General features: G+C 51.5%; 5 protein-coding genes across 5 annotated transcripts; 4 read left to right on the forward strand and 1 right to left on the reverse strand.

Annotated features, from left to right (window-relative positions):
* Positions 1 to 1,987: 1,987 nt before the first annotated feature.
* On the forward strand, positions 1,988 to 2,661 carry M406DRAFT_358638 (uncharacterized protein). Its single transcript, XM_040923957.1, has one exon. The coding sequence runs from the start codon at positions 1,995 to 1,997 to the stop codon at positions 2,466 to 2,468; it is 474 nt and encodes a 157-aa protein (XP_040770864.1). The 5' UTR covers positions 1,988 to 1,994; the 3' UTR covers positions 2,469 to 2,661.
* Positions 2,662 to 3,575: 914 nt separating this feature from the next.
* Positions 3,576 to 4,075, forward strand: M406DRAFT_335102 (uncharacterized protein; the record flags this gene model as incomplete). The annotated part of the gene is made up of 2 exons (XM_040920997.1): positions 3,576 to 3,784; positions 3,880 to 4,075. The coding sequence occupies 2 exons, from the start codon at positions 3,576 to 3,578 to the stop codon at positions 4,073 to 4,075; spliced, it is 405 nt and encodes a 134-aa protein (XP_040770865.1).
* A 1,262-nt stretch (positions 4,076 to 5,337) lies between these two features.
* Positions 5,338 to 7,002, reverse strand: M406DRAFT_51589 (uncharacterized protein; the record flags this gene model as incomplete). The annotated part of the gene is made up of 3 exons (XM_040924450.1): positions 5,338 to 6,552; positions 6,620 to 6,781; positions 6,835 to 7,002. 3 exons carry the CDS (start codon positions 7,000 to 7,002, stop codon positions 5,338 to 5,340), a joined length of 1,545 nt encoding a protein of 514 aa, XP_040770866.1.
* A 946-nt stretch (positions 7,003 to 7,948) lies between these two features.
* On the forward strand, positions 7,949 to 9,013 carry M406DRAFT_51683 (uncharacterized protein; the record flags this gene model as incomplete). Its single annotated transcript, XM_040924455.1, is given in 2 exon segments — positions 7,949 to 8,586; positions 8,599 to 9,013. The coding sequence occupies 2 exon segments, from the start codon at positions 7,949 to 7,951 to the stop codon at positions 9,011 to 9,013; spliced, it is 1,053 nt and encodes a 350-aa protein (XP_040770867.1).
* Positions 9,014 to 13,438: 4,425 nt separating this feature from the next.
* On the forward strand, positions 13,439 to 20,615 carry M406DRAFT_51943 (family 8 carbohydrate esterase; the record flags this gene model as incomplete). The annotated part of the gene is made up of 5 exons (XM_040924462.1): positions 13,439 to 13,754; positions 13,803 to 14,504; positions 16,035 to 18,603; positions 18,674 to 19,876; positions 19,973 to 20,615. The coding sequence occupies 5 exons, from the start codon at positions 13,439 to 13,441 to the stop codon at positions 20,613 to 20,615; spliced, it is 5,433 nt and encodes a 1,810-aa protein (XP_040770868.1).
* Positions 20,616 to 22,449: the final 1,834 nt, after the last annotated feature.

Consider the following 22,449-nt stretch of genomic DNA (forward strand, 5'->3'; position numbering starts at 1 on the left):
GTCAGCGAATTGAGACTGCAATAACCCGTTGGCGATAGCCCTCCTTGCCCACTAACCTCTTGTTCCTCCACATTCTCCACATTCTCCACAGTACAACGGGTAGACAAAACGCGGAGGAGCCGGGGGTGCGACTGAATGCCTCCCTTCTCAAAGGAGTTGGTGGGCTTGTGCCTTGTTATTAATCCTTTCTTCCCAAAGAGAGTTAGTCATGTTGCGTGGTGCCGATCCACTATTGTCGCCATCAGCTCTGATGATGATGCCTCTCGGAAACTCTCTTCACTTCTCTCTCTATCACAAGCCATCAGCAGACCAAGATTCCCTCGCCCAGTGATTAGCAATCAACCCACGAACCGAAGAGCAACACCTCCAATCCCCCCGCCCCCCTCCCCCTTTCCCAAGAAGAAGGCAAAGAACAACTGGCAAGAGGACAGTATCTCCCGCCATAATGCCCGTCCCTAGAGCAGACAGGTCTCTACCTTCTGTTCCCCGGTCAAAGGGCTGTCTTACCTGCGTCTCTCGCAAGACGCGCTGCGGTTCGTCTAAAGTTCATGTTCGAGAGTCTCGAATGCAGGGTTCTTCTGTTCTGACACGCTCTTCGCAGACGGCAGGCGGCCGACTTGTCTTGCCTGTGAGAACCGGAAACAGATGTGCGGGGGTTACCGGAGACAAGAGGTTGTCTTCATGAGCGAAGGATGGCGAGCCCCAGGCGTGGCATCAAGAACGAGGGGCAAAATGACGACGTCCGACAATCCTTCCGAATCTGCACTGCCGACGTCAACGGGTTCGATCCTGCCGTGTTCCCAGACTTCCGCGGACCTGGTCTTGTACTCGAGCCCAGCCACAAAGCGGTCATACCTGCATATTCCTTTCTTCCTAGCCTCCTTCGGAACCCGGCCTTTCCAGGCCCTCACCTTCATTGGGGAGATCTTTCAGCATTACTTCTCTTTAGCTTCCCCGAGCATACTCGATGGGCCCACTCCCCCTTTATCACCGAGCACGCCTGTGGTCTTGGCTGTCAACGCTCTCGCGCAGGGTTACTTTGGGACAGTCAACGCCGACCCCCTGTCTGTACGCCAGAGCCAACACAGCTATGGCACCGCCCTCCGCTCCATGTCGGCTAGGTTGGCAGAGTGCAGGCTGGCCGATCCTGACTTTCAAAACATATCCGAAGAGGACTGGCAGCATCTAGCCTTCTTCTGCATTGTGACAATGTTCTGGGAGGTGCGTTCTGTCCTTACCCCCCTCCCCCTTCTTCTTCGTACCACAATGCAATGCACAGTCCAGTCATGGCCTGACGCGAACGCCATGCAAAGATGAAAATGTCACCAGCCTCACGAAACTGGCAGAGTCACATACGTGGTCTGGCTGCCGCTATTCTTCTTCGAGGTGCAGACCATGCGTATTCGGAGACCAACTATCGGCTGCTCGGCCTCTCTCGTTTATTTATCGTAAGTGGGCTTTCCGCGGCAGTCATCCTCTAGCTCTTCCAGTTGACACAAATCCAGATTCTGCAGACACTGTCAACCAGACAGCCCACTTTCCTCTCGAGCCACGACTGGCGACGACGCTCACCCATCAGTTCTGCATGGCTTATCGAGGTGAAGTCGATGCTCGAGGCATCCGGGACCCCCAAGTTCAGTACCGATTTCGAGCTGCACACCTCGACCGATGCTCTGATGACCGAGGTCACTACAATTGCGTCTGTCATGGCTCAATATGACCAGCTGCTCAACAGAAGGCCATCCACAGGCGGAACGGACGACGAGGCTACCGAGCACATTTTGGTCGGCCTGTACGACACAGCCGAGAGCATCTTGTTCCGCAACGAACAGAGACTGGCACGATGGAGCTCTAACATCTGTGAAGTTTCCCTTTCTTCGTGGCTATCTATCCATCAAAATGTGACCGCCGACCCCATATCAGGTTATTTTTGGTCCAGTCTCAACGAGCCGGATGTTCTGTCATACTTTGACACCGTTCTCTCTTTCCGCACGATGATGGAGTACCATACTATCATCCTGTACTGGACAATCCTCATGTCTCTTCGTCTCCTCATGAGAGACATGCTCGCTCTGATGGCTAAAATGACTGCACATGAATTACCCGCTCAACCACGACAAACAATTGAGGACCACCGTGTCCAGCTGATGAGCTATGCCCTGAAGGTTCTACAGGCAATCTGCTATGCTACGCTTCCGGAGAGCCGAGCAGTCACCCCTTTTTTCCTCGCGACCGCGTTTCAACTGACAGTTGCTGTCCTGGACCAGGAACACAAGTCTCTCCAAGCTGCCGGTAGCAATCAGGAAACAATCCGGAGATGCGGCAGCCTGAAAAGTCTTGCAGCACATTACCTGGATTGGGCTATGCAGAATAAGATCCCTATCAAGCTGGATTTCGACGCCCCTAGAGAATGGAAATGCGAGTCCGTGGCCCAATTGTCTCAATTGATTTCCCTAAAGTCGTTGTAGGAATAAAACAATATGCAGCGGTTTCTTTTGGGGGGGGTGGGGCCAGGGGGTTGTTTATAATCAGTTTTCACGAGACAGCAAACTTCTCGAAAAGTATCGAGGTCAAGCAGGCTTTGATAAGCCTCAACCAGTCCCGCCTATGCTGAAGAAGAAGAAGACTGGTCTGAAAAAAAACCAAAAAAAAAAACCCCCCACCGGACATGGATGCCGACCATGCGTGAAATCCCGAGCTTCATGTACTTTTGTAAAATAGGCAAGAGCTGAAAGGGCAGATGTGGCAGTCTGTGAGGGTTAATCGAGCTCAAGGAATGATCCGACTTTTTGAAAGCTCGGACCGTCGCTCTTCGTGGAAGGCAGAGTGTTGGACGTGAGTGCTCGCCAACCTGACTATAGAATGCGGTCCTCTTCTATCTTGACGTGCCGTTTCATGCGTGTATCGGCTAAGAGAGAGGATCATCGAGGTGATCGACATTGACATGACCCGTTTTCCACCAGGCTCGAATACATAGGTCGGCCCGATGTGGAGCAGCAAATGCCCGATAATTCGGAGCCAGAAAAAGCTAGAAAGCGGCAAGGGATGGCATCAACGTGACCTAGTAAGCAGTAGTCTTGGAGGATTATGCGAATTGGCAGATGCCAAGCAGCGGGAGACGATCAAAAGCTTGATCCTGACCAGCTGCATATGAGTGACAGCCAATTATACTTCAAACTCTTCCGACCAGCCGGGATAAACGACAGTTCTGTTACTGTAGCCTGTAAACTTGGTATCTCGCACAGGTCTTCTATAAGCAGATCGGCACCGAAAATACTAGATCCTATAATCACAGCATAACCTGGCGCTCCTTGTCATGCCGTGTCCTGTCGCAGAGCAAGGATCGGTATCGGCATCATCAAGAGACGCTTTCGTTGTCACTTAGTCATCTTCATGCTGCCATGCTTATCCATAAGCCCGTTCTAATAAATTCACCTAATCACCCACCTGTTTAATTGTCTGCCAACGTTTTTACTACATTCTATTACAATCTTTTCATGTACGTCAATACAACTCAAACCCACCCGACTGCCCATCCTCCACCTATTGTGACTTTGGATTGTATTATTGCGGCTATGTCCGAATACACATCTACGATCGAGGGCTTCCAGCGCGCCATGGAGTGGAGCCTCGCCGGTCCGCCTGAGGAATCCAAGCTATACGCTGAAGCTACAGTGACACCCACTTTCTACCAGATTGTAAACGGGCATCAGCTCTCGTATAACGTTTTCCTGAAGAGTATTGAAGAGTGGCGCGCCAAGGTTACTAGCTATCGGCCCAAAGTGTGAGTCTATAAATAGAAGTCAATCTGGATGGAGATGTGATATTTACTATAACAAAGACTTACTAATTCTAATTATCCCACTTGGGCTTGGCTAGACACGAGTTTCTTCGCGATGGTAATCAATTAGCAGCAAGGCTGGTGGGCACTATCGAGGTCGACGGGGCTACGACCGAATATGAGAGCTTTATGTTTGCTAAGATCAATAAAGATAATGGGAAGATGGAATATTTGATCGAGAGGTCCGTTATGGGGCCAGTGACTCAAGGACCCGAGCATAGTGCTAAGGAATAACACTATACTCTCTTCATAATATCAATAGAGAGTAGTCGCGGTGGGGAAAGGCTGAATAGTTCTGTGGGAGTGATTCAGAGCCTTTTGACCAAATGTTTCAATGAAGATGCTGCTCCCGTTCGCCGCTGGGTACTGACGAGCGAAGGTGAAGAGTAAGCCAAAAGCTTCGCCGCAGCTATTGATCGACAGATCTTTGGTCATGACGCTATATTGACCGTGCGGGTTGCCTTTGGGACACCCTGCTAATACCACGCCCGGCAAGGCAACGGATGACAGGTTAGCCCACGGGACCATTTGCTGTGTAGCTTGAGCTGAACGGAGAGTACAGCTCCCGGTACGCTTGACCCTCTTCTAAAGTTCCAGGATATACGATGTTTATCGTCATGACAGGCTTGAGCCGATAGAACTTGGTCAGTATATAAGTGCGAACGTGTTTCGTGCATGAACTTAAGGTGTCGGCCTAGATTACCCACCTCAAGACTCGTCGGACCGGAAGCAAGTGATATTGCAATAGCCAATGAACTATCCAGCTCAGGTGTTAATAAGCCATCTGTGATATTTAATACAGCTTCCAGCTGGTCTCAGCTGAACGTCAGGTCCGAGCTGTACTGGATGCCCCCGTTCGTCGCAGGATATATCTCGAAAAGTGCCTCGATGACGATTCCAAAATTATGGACAGCGCCTCGAACCTCCTAAAACATATTCTCGTTCACTTGATCGAGGCCTCGGTGATGGTGCCGTTCCATAGCACCATGCGCACCTTTAACAGTGCGTCGCTGGTAAGCCCATGGAGGTTTTCGAATCGGCCTAAGCCACCACCGAGCATGGCTCCCATGGCTCCGACGCAGCAACATGCGCCAACGGCTGCGACCAAGTTAGTGTCTCGATAAAATAAGCGAGATGCTGTACAAATCTTCCGATAGGACTGACTTAGCTCTCTACCAGCATCGGCAACCACGTCTATGAGTTCTCCGAATGTCGCACCAATACCCACAGTCACAGTCATCCGTATTCCGTTTGATTCAACATTATTTTCCTTCATGAAGAGTAAGAGAAAAGAGACGGGGAAAAACAGCTAACAACAGACAGCACTATGGTGATGACCCACGTTCCTTTCACTGTCAGGCCACTATTTCCAGAACTATCTGTCAAAGTAATTACGCTTTGATACATCTAAATTTTAGAAAGGCTGCCGTTTCAAATAAAGACACTACTCCAAAGGCGCGTTCTTCCTGCAATGCTATCTAAGTAATAGCTAGATGCTACATGCTTGACCTATCAATGCGGATTATCTTGGCCGCGAGAGCTGTTATCAAGCCACGGTTTCCAATAACAGCACCGGTCTTGCCTATGCAACAGAAATGGCCGGCTGGCCACCCCCCATCATCCTCCTGTAAAGACATGAGTACTTCAAGATCTTTTCTGTAGAGCTTTGCGTCAACGCTAACCAATTGACAGGCAAATATGCGCAGAGCGAGAGCCAGTGGGTTCGTTTGCACATTGATCCGTTCTTCAAGTTTCTCCTTGACGCTGCTCAATTGATTCGCTAGGGGGCCAGGGCCGCACTCGACAGATAAACGGGCCACGAAGTACAGGAAGCTCTCAAGTGTAGAATAATGGCGGTTGCCGTCGGTACAGGCATTGTTGTCCAAACATCTGACCATCCAGTCTTCGGTCTTCTTGATGCGTGGATCGGAATCGTGGCCAAAGCGATAAAAGACCCTAAGAATGTTGTAGCAGACTTCAGGGGTCGTGCGAGGGCGATCCTTGGTGAAGTACGTTTGCATTATCCCGTCCGAGTCTATGTTTGTCGCCATGGCGTCCAAGACGAGCTCCACCTCTGCCACTGTAGAGAGGTACTCGTCAGGGAGAGACAAGTAAGCTGTCGATGTCGTGTCTGCGTCAGGTGGGAAGTCTCGAGATGTGAGAACAGGCTCTTCGTAGAAGTAATTCCAAAGACCATTCTTGATATCCGAGCTCATGGCGACCCTATCAGCGCCATTCTCTTTGCCGTTGCCAGAGTCCTCGTTGTGTGTTCCAAGTCGGCGACCGGAAGGCCACCTGAGGTAGATAAGACTTTCATCTCCGGTTAGCTCCCAGATCATCAGTTGGGAGAAATTGTCTTTGAGCTCAAGATCTTCATGGCCGTGGACAACACAATGATGGTTGCCCGCATTATCCTTCAGATAAGCCTCCGCCCTCGACAGTGGATCTTGGATGAGACTCCGCAGAATTGCACCGACCTTGACTACATTTTTGTCTACAAGTAGTCCGTACATACCCTGAGATCGAGCTGCGCAGATATTCTCAACCGTATCGTCAATCATAATCATATGACTAGGATCAACTCCAATCTGCTTGATGACATGTTGAAAGAAACAGAGGTCGGGCTTCCGCATACCCTCGTTTCCAGAAGCGAAGGCTGAATCGAACATGGCCCAAGGAAGATCGAGATTTTGCACCATCTTGTAATGTTCCTATTCCAGGTTCAGTCACTCCACTGTACAAGCAGTATCTAGGCGTAGTGTTCAAGCATGAACTTACCCGGGAGATGTTAGACATGATATGGAGTTTGAGATCAGGGTTCGAGGCTTTCAGTTCATAAATCGTCCGAACCAATGGAACATTGACAGCTAGAGACAGCTGGGCCTGCTCCAGGGAGGTCTCCACGACAGATGGATTTACACCTAGGATGTGGCCGAACTCCTGCGCATGTGTTAGCTGAGATACAAGCCGAGATGATTTTGGGTAAGTCATACCTTGCAAGCTTCACTAATACTGAGAATGCCTCTATCTAGGTTGTGCCAGGCTGTGGAATTCATGATGGTTCGAAACTGAGTCGAAGACAAAGCTGTAATAGTGTGTCGGTCCCACTCAAGCAGGACCCCCCCAAGATCGAACACGAGAACTTTGAACTTGGACGCCATTGGATAAGCAATGGTAGTAGACTTTTGTAGTAATTATAGTTGATCATTCATCCAGTTTTGAAAATAGAACATTGGTAACAATGCTTCATGGTGTACCTTTCACAAGTCTCTATCTGGAGGCCTGCTTCTTGAACGTTGGTGTGATATATATAGTATAAATGATTGGTATAAGTAGATAATGAATCAAGTTCAAAAAGCTATGTCAGCGAGGTACTTGATTTGGAGTTTACTATGACTTCGAATCAGCTGTTGGGCATGGAGATATTGATTTACAGGCAACCATCTCAACTGCAGCTCAGGCAGCTTATGCAGCAGCGCACCTAATCCAGAAGTCACTGGGATCGTTGCGTGATAGCATCATAGAATTGCAATCACATCATGGTGCTACGACCACTTCATAGGGATGATGTGAGCATTTCCTTCTCAAAATGTGGTTGGCCTATGACTACCATTGTACTATCCCTGACGAGTTGGCCAACACAGCCACCTTTATGCAGTTATTATTTCCCTATCTTATGAGATAGACAAAAGTACTTGATAGATGTATTTGATTTGAGTTCAGGCCCCTGTGATTTTGATATAGGTCGCATGCATGTGAAGAGCTGGTCCATAGCTCCTTTAGTGATTCGAAAGGGCTGACAATGTTACTGAAAGGGGTTCAGAAATGCGAGGTGCTTACTATCACGCCACCGGCGCATTCGGAAGAGCTATCGGAGATGCAGTTGAGGCAACCTCGTCCTCCCCCTCCTCCTCCTTATCACAATCAGCACGGGCACAGATTGATCGACGGGCCTGGCCGACGCGAATCGAACATCCCAGACCTCAATCACAGTCAGCAGAAGTCGTATCTAAACGCCAGCTGGATGAGAGGGAGAGCATGCTGCGACCGCGGATAAATGACTCAAATCTGCCGCGAGAGAAAGAGATAGAACAAGAGTCGCATTGTATGAAAGCGTGCAGTGTAGTCGGAACTGCGGCGTCATGGAGGCCGATCCTCGCAGCGTATTTGGAGAATATGCATCACCGAGTTCCATTTTGCAGCTACGTGGATATACTGAGGACCAACGAGGGCGAGGCAGAGGTGCAGGTAATGGCGCACCCGGCACGGATGCAACTCATCCAGCTATACATGGCCTGCGCTATCGGGGCGTGTGTCAAGCAGCTCATCGGCGCTGTGTCGCCTGCAGCGCAGGCCCATGAGTTTCTTGAGAGGGCGCTGGCGCTACAAGCAATGCTACAGGGAAAAGAAGAGGTGGGTCTCGTCGATCAAGCTGAGATTACGCTATGGCTGGTCTTGTACAAGCTGCGGACTTCGTATACGAACGAGGTCTGGTCTTTGATCGGATCGGCTATGCGCGCCGCCATAGCTGCGGACCTGCACCGCGAGCGACACTACCACGACCGCATGCCGCCGCCCGAAGCAGAGCGGCATTGTCTACTATTTTGGGCTGTCTACACGATCGAGAGGAACGTTTGCTGGGCCATGAGACGACCATTCAGCCTAGCAGACTACGACATCGACGTGCGGCTGCCCACGCCGCTGAGCCATCCGGCCTGCCTCCAAGGGAACGAGAGCAACAAATAGTCTTCGGGTAGCCCAAACCGGCCGGTGGATTTGAGGATGTTTATTACCTCCATCAGGCTAGCTTGTATCAATTCGCAAGTCTACGTACAAGCGTATCGGACGGGCCGTGACTGCGTTGCATCGGATGTACTGCCTCTCCTGGAGCAGATGCGCGAGCTTGATGTTGCCTTGCCGCAATGCAGTGCCCCGGATTACGAGTTTCTTCAATTGCATATAAATATTTCCGTGCGGATGCTCATCAAACCACTGTTATCCACCCTGTATTCATCAGACTCCCTCACTCGATCCTGCTTGGAAGCAGCGGGTGCTGTCTGCCGCCTATTCAAGCGCCTCCGGCTTAATCACAGTATTGGCTTCTCCTCTCCTATGATCAAGTCTGTTTTTCTTGGCAGGAATGACTATCTGGTGAGGGCCATGGAAACCTAATCCGTAAATGATTATTTTTTTTGGGCGGGGGGGGGGGGGCGGAGGTCTGAGATGCAGCCAAGCTGATTTGCGAAAATCTCAAGTTTCATCATATCCAAAACACCTAGCTTCTGGACACCAGGGTGAGCTAATGACCTGCGCGCATGCTCCTCCTTACTCTTTGCCGCAGCGGAGAGAAACATCGGTGTCCGGGATTACTGTGAGACGCTGGGTGCTATTATTGATGGCGTGTCCGAATATGTAGAGCAGGTGTCTAATGCTGCCGCCGCCAACACCACAAGTCCGCTGAGCGTCCTTTCTGGCGGTCAGCAAATTGTCGAGGGTGGGCCAGTGAGCTCGCTTCCCAGTAGCGCCGCTCGAAGCACGGAGGACGCCTTTGATCGGCTGCGGCACGAGTTTCGGAAGGTAAAGTGCAGGTTCACCTCATCCTATCCCAACTTTAGCCTCGAACCCCAGAATCTGAACGCTGGGGTTTCATTTAATCGGGGACCAACCCCATCGGTTACAGAGACGTCTTGTGTAGGATCTCTTGGTTTTGACGCGGCCCATCAATCAAGCCCGTTTGACTCGTTCAGCGACGGGATTGACATGGGAAGCCTGGATTTCTTTGCCGCAGGTAATGATTTCCTATAAGTGATACATCAATTACTCTCAAGTCCCGAAACCCGAGTACCGAGGAAGTTGGTAGCGGTAGAGTTGACTCCGTGAGTGTCTAGTTAAGTTTTGAACTGTAAGATTGTTGGCTTGAAATCTGTATCGTGTTCTGTGCCTTACACGCACACAAGCAGTTACCCCAGAATTTGCAACGCTGCGATCAAATGAGGCGAGCGTTTTTACCAAAGTAGTCTCGGGTTGTCGTTTCTCCTGCTGGACCAAATCCTGTCTGTGCCGTAGCATTGAAAATGCTGCCAAAAGAAAGAAAAGGGGAAACAACTGGTCAGCTAAGACTACCTAGATGGAGAGTGCCTGGCGATAATGGGGGCCAAGGACTCGCTAGCCCTCGCATAGTAAGGTTCACACCGGCTTGGTTGGCGTAATGAAATTGGTCAGCCTAGGTTGGTTAGCTGACGAAGCCATGTCCAGCCATAAAGTGGCTTCGAGTCACGTCGGTCTCGATAATTCAAATCCTGGAGCCCCAGCTTCATTGCAGTGTAACTCACTAGGGGAGAAAAAAAGGGGAAATGGTTTGTCACCTTGCTTATACACAATCCCATCTGAGGCATTCACATTAGTTTCGCCGTTCGCTATCATAAGCTCATAAGCACCGCCATTTTTCGGGGGGGGGGGGGGAGAAATTAATGAACGAACTCACTCAATTCTTGGCTCCCACTAGATCCTTACTCAGATAAAGAGCCGTGCAACTTCGTTAGTTATTATTTAGATATTGAGGATCTAAAAGTCTTTGAGGAACCAAAATTTCGCCAACCTCTAAACTCTCTAATAGCTCTCATTTATCCCGTAACGAGAAGGCTAAAATGGTAATGAACGACTTTTTTTTTGGAGAATTTGTATTCCATCATTGAAAACTTCGGCCAAGTCAAGGATTGGTGCCCCGTCATATATCTCTGCGTACCTGAATCCGTCCACGATCGGCTTCCCCTTGTCTATCGACCTCTTGTTGTGCATTACCTCATCGATAATCTGTTCGAGCTCTGCCTCTGGAATAAATCAAGGCATCCGAACCCCTCGATGCTTATTTTCCGCAAGAATGAAACTCCTGATTATAATATTTCTTGGAGTGCGCAAATTTTAGGAAACATGCCTTTTTTGATCGCTGCTAATGTCACGCCTGTTGTTCGTACTCTCAAAATGTCAGATGTCAAATGAGAGCCCACATTAATCATACTTTCCAAGTGGACCACGTACGATATATCGGAGCATCTTCGAACTTGTGATCGCAAGCTAGCGAATGACTTCCTCGAGCTTATTTTAAGCTTCAAAAAAGCACAGACATGTTCACAATACTTCCAGAAGACAGGCTTCGGCATCTATCTAGGGCATCACGAAGCGGATGTCGACAAATTATGGTTACATGTCAAAACATGATCGGTATCGCTTGTGAAGATGCATTTGAGACAAATGCTCGAATACAGTCTCTTGAATTTCTTAATCAGCTTTACCACTGCAATCAAGCAACAACTGGAGGATGAAACTGACGCGAGATTAATTAGGCGAAACTGCGTTCGGCATCTGTCCGTTATCAATGACCCGCGACACACTGGACGAGGAGAGCGCAGTGCTTTGAACAGCTATAACGATTTCAGTGAGAAAGCTCATCTGCTAAATGATTCTTCCAGGCGAATTCTGTACTAGAAGGTGTCATGAGTATGAGGGCATTCACGAGGTGCTTTTCTTGAGTTTGGCCAGATAGGCAAGCAACAATAAGACATCATCCCTTGTAAATAAACAACAAATCCCTGGACTAAAGCAGACATATTAGTCCGTTTGTATGCTGTCATAGCCTTGACTTGCGGTTGCCCCTGAATAAGCACGCTTAACTTAAATTGTGAATGTGTTTGGTCATTGCTCAGCGACCGTTTCTTTTAGTGCAACTGCTCTCGGATCTTGATTGAAGAGCTGTACTGGGATAACACATATTCAAGACTCGGCCCAGGAGAATGTTCACGTCATGTCTACATTTATTGAAAATCCCAGGTTCAGTGCAGTTTCTAAATATTGCACAGAATTGTGCAGACACCGATATTGACATTACTGGGCATTGGAGCTGAATTGAGCTAAACAAAAATCGTCCTCTGAATTCGCTTTTCCCCCTTGGCCAGACCCATGCGAGCATATGTGGGATTCCCCGGACGAACGCACCTTTTGTGGCTACTGTTGTCAAAACCACTAGTTAGGTCAGCCCTCAGATGACATGTAAGCTTAATGTCATTGGTTGCGTATAAAAAAATATGTCTTTTATTTTCTTCACGGATAGTTATGTATTCTGTCCTTTCACCTTATTCTGACGCTCTATCAGCCTTCTTTTCCTGTCTTTTTCTTCCTTTCTTAATTTTAATATACAGTGTATGAGTTCGCTTGAGTCGACGGGGCTCTTGCTCATTCGTGGCCTAGATGTTTCTCCGTGCGATATCGCTCAACTCTTGTCCTCTAGCCTTTCCGAGCACTAATTAGGTTCGTTTTGGTATAGAAAGAAAAAGCCACATGGGGCGGCGAGGCTGGAAGTACATCTAACCCGTTCAGCTTGACCCATGTGCAAATTTTCACGCTATCATTATAGGTCGAGCGGAGTAAACTAGCATGGACAACACGTGTTGCCGAGGATTTGCCTACGCTGTGAAGGGGTTTTTCGACCGCGCCGAAAAGTCTATTTTGGATACCACGTGGTACATGGTCTTTTCTGGAGTCATGAAGGCAAGTATTTCTTAGCCCAAAACAATTTTTTTTTCTTTCCCTCTTGGCCCAAGCGACAAAGGAAAGTTTGAAAGAAATACAATAAAGCAGATGTCAACTCTATCGAGGAGTAGTATATGGTGGAATTGGAATTACCTGCTTCTTCACGTTCCTCCTCTGATGGATTTAGGTCTGTACCCATGCTTAGCGACCATCGCCACATGGACGTGAGCTTTTAGAGTTAAATATATGCTATTGCTTCGCCGATCGGTAACGATACCCGACGCGCTGAACATAGGACCTGTAAAGTCAAGCTGCTAAGCGTTCAAACGCATCATAGGCATTATGGACAAGGCTAGGCTTCGTATCTTCACGTTCTTGCCTCGGTTCGAAGGACGTCTAGATCAATGCAGAGTTGGGAGAGAGGTCCACCATTCTTTGGTCTATGATGACTTGCACTTGGTCCAGAGCGCGAGAGTGCGCTCTGGGCCGAGCTTTGCCTATGCAGTCTATTCCCTCTTCTTATCGAAAAAGATTGTGGATGCCTAAACATTTGTCCGTGTAGAAAAATGATTGGTAGCTTATCAGTCTGCCAAGAAGGGTTTATCCTCAAAATGAGATGTGCGCCGGCAAGCGCGCAGCCACCGCATGGCCCTAGTATTATGGCTGAGAGCTAGGCTAGATCTATGCATGGATGTGACAAGAGCTTAGCACAGCACGTATCTGGGTCGGGATGGTCCGAGGCATGCCAACTATCCAGACTCTCGGGACACGCACGGCGAGGCCGCCGAACCTACCACGAGTATGGCACGACGGGACAGGGATCACACTGGTAGATCAAATCTACGATGCAGGACTATGGACATCGTACATTGGGGTTCGTGACTTGTAATTGGCAGATTTCTTCCATGTATGCAGCGCTACATTCACAATGTGTTATAAGTATCGACAGCGTCCTCTCCGTGCATTCCCTTGATCTGTTCGAGTGTCGTCTCCACGGATCGCTGCTCTCATCGAACGATCCCCAGGCCTTTATTAGCCAAGTCATAAGGGCAGTAGCCTTTGTCTGACACTATGAAGTGGCATTTAACCCTGCTGGGTCTTCTCCCAGCCCTGGCAACGGCGCAGGAAGGTGAGTCCTCACGAAAACGAAGGAGGTCCGACCAGGTTGACAGGCAGGGGCAGTGGGCTTGGAAGCAGCTCGGAACACTGACAGAATCATCTGACTCTTCATATTCCTTAGCATCCTCATCGACTTCCTCAAGCACACCTTTGGCCATTGCTTCATCAACATCGTCGACATCAGAAGCCACTACTGCTGCATCGAGCACCACGACGACCTCGAGTGCTGTCTCGTCGGCCTCGTCTCTGTCTTCCTCGACTGTAACAGGTATGTTCACCAAGCTGACGCTGACAGGGCTTTGCTGATAACATGTAGCATCTCCCTCAATTGTCACTGTCGCCCTCGACGGGAGCGGCCAGTTCAGCGTCATCGGCTCCGCCATCTCGTATGCGCAGAGCCACAGCTATCCGACCGTCACTGTCAAAGCCGGCACCTACTCCGAGAGCATCACGATAGCCGCCGCGGCCACGGTCACCATTGTCGGAGAAGCAGGTGCATCAAACAGCTATGCCGACAACGCTGTTACCATTTCCAACAGTGTGGCCGCCCCCTTGACTATCTCGTCTACCGCGATCAAAGGCATCACATTCAGGAACATCAACTTCTACAACTCCAATGCCGCTTCCTCCGCTGGTGCTGTGTCGATCAAGGGCCTCCAGCACGCCTTCTATGCATGCCAGTTTGTCACAGCTGGATCTGGAGCCGTCACCGGTGGCAATGCCGTTGCTTTGATTGCTGACTCCTACATGGAGGCGCTGGATAAGGCAGTCTATGCCTACCCTTCGCTGTATATCTACAACACCGTGCTCACCGTGACCAGGTCTGGCGGCTTGATGACATACACGCAGGGCTACACCTACAATACGATCTTGTACAACTCGACGACCGTCTTCGACTCGTGCTCTGTCGTGCAGAAAACGGGCTACACCAACTCCTTCTACCTGTTTGCTGCCAATCAAAATGGCTCTGTTGCTGTCTACCGGAATTCCACGATGGGAAGTTACATAGCGCCATCAGGTGCCTCGATCGACTCCAAGACACAGTCGCCCGTCAATGCATACTTCGAGTTCTTGAACTCAGGAGCCGGCAGCTACGCCAACAACGCGGTTGCTCGCGCGCCTTATGTCAAGTATGTGACGCAGGCTTCGCAGATGAGCGTCTACGAGATCCCGAGCTTTTTCTCAAACCAATACCCTAGCGTGGCGACATCGTCAACGTCGTGGATTGACAAGGACGTGCTTGCCCGTATCCAGGCCTCAGATGCTGCTCAGGACGCGTTGGCATCAGCTGCGCCTGCTTCATCTATCGCATCTTCGTCGTCATCATCGGTGGCTTCGTCATCGTCATCGTCGGCGGTGTCATCGTCGGTAGTGTCGTCGTCGTCGTCGTCGTCATCTCCTGCTTCCAGCGCAACTTCGTCGTCACCAATAGCATCGTCTTCCCAAAGTTCCAGTTCGGCAGACACCACTTCCCTGTCATCAGCCTCCTCAACAACTGTGAGCTCGACGGTCTCGTCGGCCTCCTCTGCATCTGCGACAGCCTCAGGTTGTGTCTTGCCAACGTCTGTCCCCTCGACAGCCAAGACCGTCGGCCCTGCTGGATCGTGCGCCAATTATACTAGTATCGCTGCTGCCGTGCTGGATCTGCCCTCTGATTCCAGCACACAGTATGTGTACATCCTGGCTGGCACATACACAGAGAAGATCACCATCTCGAGAGCCGGTAGCACGATCTTCAGAGGCCAGACAGACAACGCGTTGTCATACAGCGCGAACTTGGTCACAATTCAAACTTCAGGGGCTGTGGCATCCAGTGCAGGAGGCTCGGCAGCCACCGCAGCCTTCCAGTCCACACAGTACAATGCCAAGAGCCTGGCTTTCTACAACATCAACTTTGCCAACACGTACACAGCTACGGCGAACCAGATTGCCGTGGCCTTTGTGGCCAAGGCTCAGAAGACTGGTTTCTATGGCTGTAGCTTCACTTCGAGCCAAGGAGCCTTGCTGCTCAACTACGGCGCGTTCTACTTCGCCGGATCGTTCATCCAGGGCACCACCGATTTCATCTGGGGCCAAGGCGGTGCTTACTTCTACAACACCAAGATTGTCACAACTGGTAGCACTGCCGGGCAGAGCATTGCAGCCCAGGATTACCAGAGCTCCTACGGCCCCTCAATTCAGGTCTACGACTCTTGCACCATTGTTCCTTCAAGCAGCAGCGTTGCCAAGAGCTCCACATACCTGGGCAGAGACTACTCCACCTCCTCGTCCACGACCTCGTCGCGTGTGGTCTACATCAACTCCTATCTCGATGCACACATCATGCCGGTCGGTTGGAAGGTGACTTCCTCGTCGGTAAATGTCACCTTTGTGGAGGCCAACAACACTGGCCCGGGAGCTGCCACTAGCTTGCGCAGCTCGTATGCGCAGATTCTGTCTAGCAGCTCTGCTTACACCGTTGCCAGCGTCCTGGGAGATGCGAGCTGGCTGGATACTGCTGCCATTGCTCCCTTTAGTGGTTTCCCAGACTCCGTGTACGGGACCACAGTCTCTTCGTCCTCCACATCCTCGGTCGCCAGCTCTACTGCCAGCTCTATTGCCAGCTCTACTACCAGCTCAGCGAGCTCTACCGCGACAGTTGCGACTACTGCCGTGTACACTGTGGCCCCAACACCCACTGGGAGCCAGTACGGCAGCGTAATGTCCGCTGTGGCCGCTCTGCCAGCGGACGGCAAGCCTTACACGATTTCCATCCTGGCGGGCACCTACACGGAGCAAGTCTGGGTGAACCGGACGGGTCTGGGCAAGGTCACTCTGGTCGGCGAGACGGATTTCCCGAATGATTTCACTCAGAACCAAGTCACCATCCAGTTCTCCATGGGTGTCTCGACGAGCGCGAACTCCGACGAGATCACTCCCGTCATCAACTGGAAGAGAACCGACGGTTCCGGCCTCGCCCTGTACAACATTGATTTCATCAACACCTACGCACCGTCATCGAGTACAGCAGCCCTTGCAGCGGACTTTTACGGCACCAACATGGCTGCTTACGGTTGCTCCTTCAAGGGATATCAGGACACTCTGCTGGCCAATCAAGGTGTCCAGGTCTTTAGCAACTGCTACATCGAAGGCAGCGTCGACTTTATCTGGGGCTACAGTAAAGCTTACTTCCACCAGTGCTACATCGCCTCCAACACCGCTGGCGCATGTATAACTGCACAGAACCGGCCCAGCTCTACCTGGGCGGGCGGCTACGTCTTCGACTCGTGCTATGTCACCTATACCAGCTCTTATGGCACCACTACCGGCACTACCTACCTCGGTCGTCCATGGTCCCAGTATGCGGTCGTCGTGTACAAGAACTCGTACCTCGACAAGCATATCGCGGCGGCTGGCTGGAAGATATGGTCAACGAGCAGCCCGCAGACGGACAACGTCCTGTTTGGCGAGTACAACAACAGCGGTCCAGGTGCCTGGTCCAGTTCTCGAGCTTCATTCGCTACGAACCTGACCGATTCCGCCGCCCAGGCGTACAACTTGGAGTCATTCATTGGTAGCACCTCTTGGCTTGACTCGACGGCATACAATTACGTGCCAAGCTATCCTCTTGGCTCATCGACTACACCCACGACCACCACCAGCCCTACCTCGTCAGCAACAGCCGTGGCTACCTGGGCCCATCCCACCGACGGCACCACGCCACCGGCTGGTGCAGTGCTGGTCTCTGTTGGTGGCGTCGAAGCTGGCTCCTATAGCAACCTGACAATTGCCTTGGCTAGCCTGCCGGCTGATTCGAGCACGCAGATCATCTTCATGTACCCTGGTACATACACAGAGCAGGTGCCCGCTATCAACCGCGCCGGCCCTGTCATGATTATCGGCTACACCACTGCCAGCCCGGGATCGTCGTACGCGGACAATACTGTGACCGTCACCTACGCTCACGGTCTGTCAGTCAGCCCGCTGCCTACTGGCCATTCCGACGCCGAGACAGCAACAGTGTCGACGGCCAGCACCAAGATTTCCTTCTACAACGTCAACATAGTGAACTCGGCCAACCTCGATGGCAGCCTGTCGAGTTACGTCACCTTGGCCAGCAGCATCTATGGCGACCAGATTGGTTTCTACGGCTGCTCTTTCATCGGCTGGCAGGATACCCTGCTCACCGGCAACAAGGCTGGCTACCAGTACTACGAGAGCTGCTACATCGAGGGCGCCATCGACTTCATCTGGGGCTACAGCAAGGCCTACTTCAAGGGCTGCACTATCGGCGCCAAGCGAGCCGGTTCCGCGATCACTGCCCAGAGTCGTGCGTCGTCGTCAGCAATCGGAGGATACATCTTTGACCAGTGTCTTTTCACTGAGGCACCAGACGCCACGGTGGACCTGACTCAACAGGTCTACCTCGGTCGCCCCTACAGCAGCTACGCCCTGGTTGTGGTCAAGAACAGCTACCTGGACTCGATCATCGCGCCGTCGGGATGGAAGATCTGGGGAACTTCCTCGCCCAACACAGACCACATCACCTTTGCCGAGTACAACAACGCCGGCCCTGGAAACTGGGAGAACAACACCGCGGCCCGTGTGGCGTGGCAGAACTGCACTCTGCTGACCAGCGACACATATCCGCTGGCGACCGTCATGGGCAGCACCGACTGGATTGACATGACGTATTGGAACAGCATCGTGACGCCCTCGCCCGCGCCGGCAGCCCCCGCGGCTCCTGCTGCTTCAGCTGCGCCTTATGATGGCACTGTGCCCCCGGCTGGAGCGTTCATTGTGTCCAAGACGGCAATTGACGGTGTGACGACCTACGATACTGTGCAGTCTGCACTGAATGCGCTGCCCACGTCGAGCAAGACTACCGCCACTGTGTTCATCTACCCTGGCGTCTATGAGGAGCAGCTGGTGCTTAACAAGTCCGGGACGACCATCTTTATGGGATACTCGACGGCTAGCGATGACTACAGCAAGAACCAGGTCACAATCTCGTACAACGAGGGCATCGACACGGGCTCCGATGCGTCCAACTCTGATTCCGCTACGGTTTATGCCACAGGCAACTACTTCCAGGCTATCAACATCAACTTCAAGAACACTTTTGGAACAACGGAAGAGTAAGTAGTGATCTCTACTCCTTTGCTTTTTTTTTAAAAAAAAAATCAAGAGTCTAACATCATGACACAGTTATGCCAGTCTTGGCTTTGCCGTCAAGAGCAGCAAGTACGCTGGCCTTTACGGCTGCCAGGTGTATGGAAACCAGGACGCACTGTTGATCAACGGCTATCTCTTTGCGTACAACACGTACGTCGAGGGCAATGTCGACATGATCTGGGGTGCGGGCGCGGCCTACTTCCTCAACTCGACCATCTCGCCCAACGAGGATAAGGTCTCCCTGACGGCGGACAAGCGGACCGACAACACGACGGCCGCCGGCTTCGTGTTTGACCAATGCACTGTGACCCCGGCAGCTGGAGCCTCGTTCTCGCAAATCTCGCTGGGCCGGCCCTGGAATTCGTATGCCCGCGTTGCGTTTATTGAGAGCTACCTGGGCTCTTGTGTCGAGGCTGCTGGCTGGAATGCATGGTCGAGCAGTGATCCTCGCACCAGTGGTGCCATGTTTGGCGAGTTTGCCAACTATGGCCCCGGTGCCTCTACCTCGGGTCGTGCATCGTTCGCTACTCAGCTGACGGCTACTGATGCCGCGCAGTTCCAGCTCGCGAACTTCTTTGCGTCGACCTCCTGGATCAACATGACACTGGTGCACACCACCCCATTTACGGCAGCGAATGTCCCAACGGTAACTTCCAGTGCCGTGCCCTCGGTCACAACAGTGACGGCAGTCTCGATTTCGACTGTTCGCGCCAACTTGAAGGTCACCACGACCGCGCTGCCTGTGACGGTGACGCAGGCCACCACGACCACACTGAGCGTCGGCACTACCATCACACCAGCAGCGACCACCGACATCGAGACTGCAAAGTCGACCAGCACTGTGACTACCACGAGCTCGGGGACGGACAAGACCGTCACCTCCGTGTCCACTGTTCTGGTGAATGATGCCGTCACTGTCACCCCTGCTTTGGCCACCGTAACGTCGACAGTTAAGTCCACCATCACTGCGACTTCCGTTGTGACTGTCACGGCCAAGGCAACGACTGTCAAGTCGTCTACCACGGTTACAAGCATAATAACGTCCACTCCCAAAGCCACGACTGTCACCGTGTCCCAAGGCACCAGCATCACTGTGACTGCCACTGTCACCCCCGGCACCAAAAAGGTCACCAGCTCTACCACGGTCACCGCCGGAACCGGAGGCACGACAACCACAACTGCCAAGGCCACGACTACCACCGTTTCCGTCACCACGACTACTACTTCCACTGCCAAGTCTACCACTACCCTGACGTGCATCCCGAGTGCAGCCAAGGCCAAGCGCAGCGTCATCTTTGGTCGGCCCGACGACACGCCCCTTCTCGCCGTCAGAGCCACCACGTCGGCTCCTGCGTCTGGAACAGTCACCGTGACTGTCGTCTCCTACACCACAACCTTCACCGCCACAGGCACGACGACCATTCCCGGCAGCACCACCACCACCCTCACACAAGTGACCAAGACCACCGGCAAGACCACGACGCTCAAGCCCGTGACCGTCACCGATACTACCGTCTCTGTTGTCCTCAAGACCGTTGGCACGACTATCCCTGGCACTACCGCGACCACCACTGTCGTCACTACCAAGACCACCGGCAAGGCGACCACCCTGAAGGCGTCCACCACCACGGTCTACACCACTTCCCTCGCCACCGCGACGGCCAAGGCCACCGTCACCGCTCCGGGAGTCGTCACCACCAGCGTCGAGACCGTCACCTCCAAGGCCACTACCACACTGCCCGCGCAGACAGTCACCGTGGTCAAGAGCGCCGACACGACGATCAAGACGACTGTGACGCTGGCGACGCCGACGAGCACGGTCTGGAAGACGGCAACAGTGACGCTGAAGCCGAGCGTCACGGTGACGTCGCAGTCTACAGTCACCAAGACAACGACCGTGAAGGTGAAGACTACGGTCACTAGTGTAGTGGCGACCAAGACGAAGGCGGGTGCCGTTGCGTGTAGTGCTGTGTAAGATGTGATAGTCACGGCGTTTTAAGGAGGGATTCGGTTGGGGTTGGAGGCGAGGTTCTTGGTTTATTACTCTTTAGAGATGAGCTTTTGGGATAGGCTATGGTTTTTAATCATCTTTCTTTAATTCACTTCACACTATAATAAAATAATAAAATCATACAACTATGCTGCATGAACTCTGATTCCTGGTCTCCGATAGACCCATCTCTTTGATCCTATCAATCGTGATCACTGGCAATTTACTAGCGACTTTGCTTGCAAATGTAAAGCAGTCGTGCTTTTCGCATTAATATGTCAAGTAGTCAGTCACTAAAGTAATCCTTAGCTAAAAGTCACAAACGTATTAGCTACATTATTCACAATCACTTCACAAGGTATATGGAGAGTGTTGATCTGGCTTTGAGTCGACCTAATTAGGTTTGCTGCGCCATTTGTACGTTGTGTTGGAGACTGCCCTTGCTTATGTTGTGTCCCACTGACCCCATATAAAATATGCATGGTACTTTTTCGTTGCCATGTTACTATATGTTTGGATTGAATCTGACACAATGAGATGCTGATGCCATGTTATGTCTCGTTTCGCAGCTGACAACAAATTCCAGCCACTGACAAGTGCCTCTTAAGAATCCAAGCCAAATTCTTCATAAAACCTGCGATCTAGCTTTGAATTTTCTTTCTGGCAGATCACATTCCCACATGCCTTCATCAAAAGGTTCCCCTCCCAGCTTCTGCCGATTATTGTAAACTATCTATTCACTTCGAAAAATAGGAAAGCACGCTGCGATATCTCAACAGTTGCTCTCAGTTCTACAAGAACAAGGAAATCCTTGTGTACCCTGCATCATACTGGCTGCAGGAGTGGAGAGCCAACAACTTGCTGAACCATTCCAGCTTTGTGGACCGACTCGACTACGAGATTGAAACCGCGACACTGCACATTATTATTGGCCGTCAGATTCCAGAGTTCGACCAATGATTCGAAGTCGAGAATGGCGAGCCGACCATGCGCCAGGAAGGCTTCGAGAATGTCCTCCGCCGGCATGTCCCTCAGGCAGGGTTTCAAGTAGTTGGGGACGCTGCTCCGGTCTTCTTCCGCATGCTCTCCTACCTGTCTCGGTATCCCTTTCTCATGCCGCCTGGACCGGATGTGAAGACAATCACGCGCAAGGAATGCCTCCGAGCCACAGTCCCCCTACATCCAGAACACCACTATGGATTTTTCGGCAATGGAGGTGACTGTGGAACCCGCACATCCATGCCTGCCGATTACCGTCGGTTGCTGTTTTTAGAGCTTAGCAAAACCTGCCGATTCTGAGCTTGATACCTTTGACGAGTCTCTCTGGGTATTAACTAAAGCGGCCGAACGAGCACGACAAGTTTGGTTGCCATTCAAGCAAATCAGCCCCCCGGGGCCCCACGAGATATATGAACCGGAATTTGCCCTAACCAATCGAGATGAGAATGGCGATGAGTACTTCCACGACATAGTCGATTTCATGACGATCTTGCAGCCTGAAATATGGCGAAAAGTAGATCGGGTCGCCATGGTGGATGTAGCGAAGGAGCTGATCTCAACGGAAGATAGTCCTCACATACCACTGCAATTATTTTCTTTAGCTCACGCTGATTTCGCCGCGATGGCAAAGCTATTACTTGTCATGTATCTGGATGGCTGTGGGGATTCCGATCTGAATTCACAAAGCCTGCCAGAGAATTTTGAAGGCAGGACAGAAATTGTTGTGAACGCATTCTTCGGTGAGAAGGAGAACATTGATTTCCTGCAGTTTTACGATGCTTTTCGCACGGGAGGGTCTTGGGCGTGGGCCTAAAGAGGA

The sequence above is a fragment of the Cryphonectria parasitica genome (genome assembly GCF_011745365.1).
Source record: "Cryphonectria parasitica EP155 unplaced genomic scaffold M406scaffold_11, whole genome shotgun sequence".
In the NCBI taxonomy this organism is placed as follows: Eukaryota; Fungi; Ascomycota; class Sordariomycetes; order Diaporthales; family Cryphonectriaceae; genus Cryphonectria; species Cryphonectria parasitica.

What these genes read in the sequence shown, in the direction of transcription:
- M406DRAFT_358638 (XM_040923957.1), top strand. Translation starts at nt 1,995, where the DNA reads ATGATGGAGTACCATACTATCATCCTGTACTGGACAATCCTCATGTCT.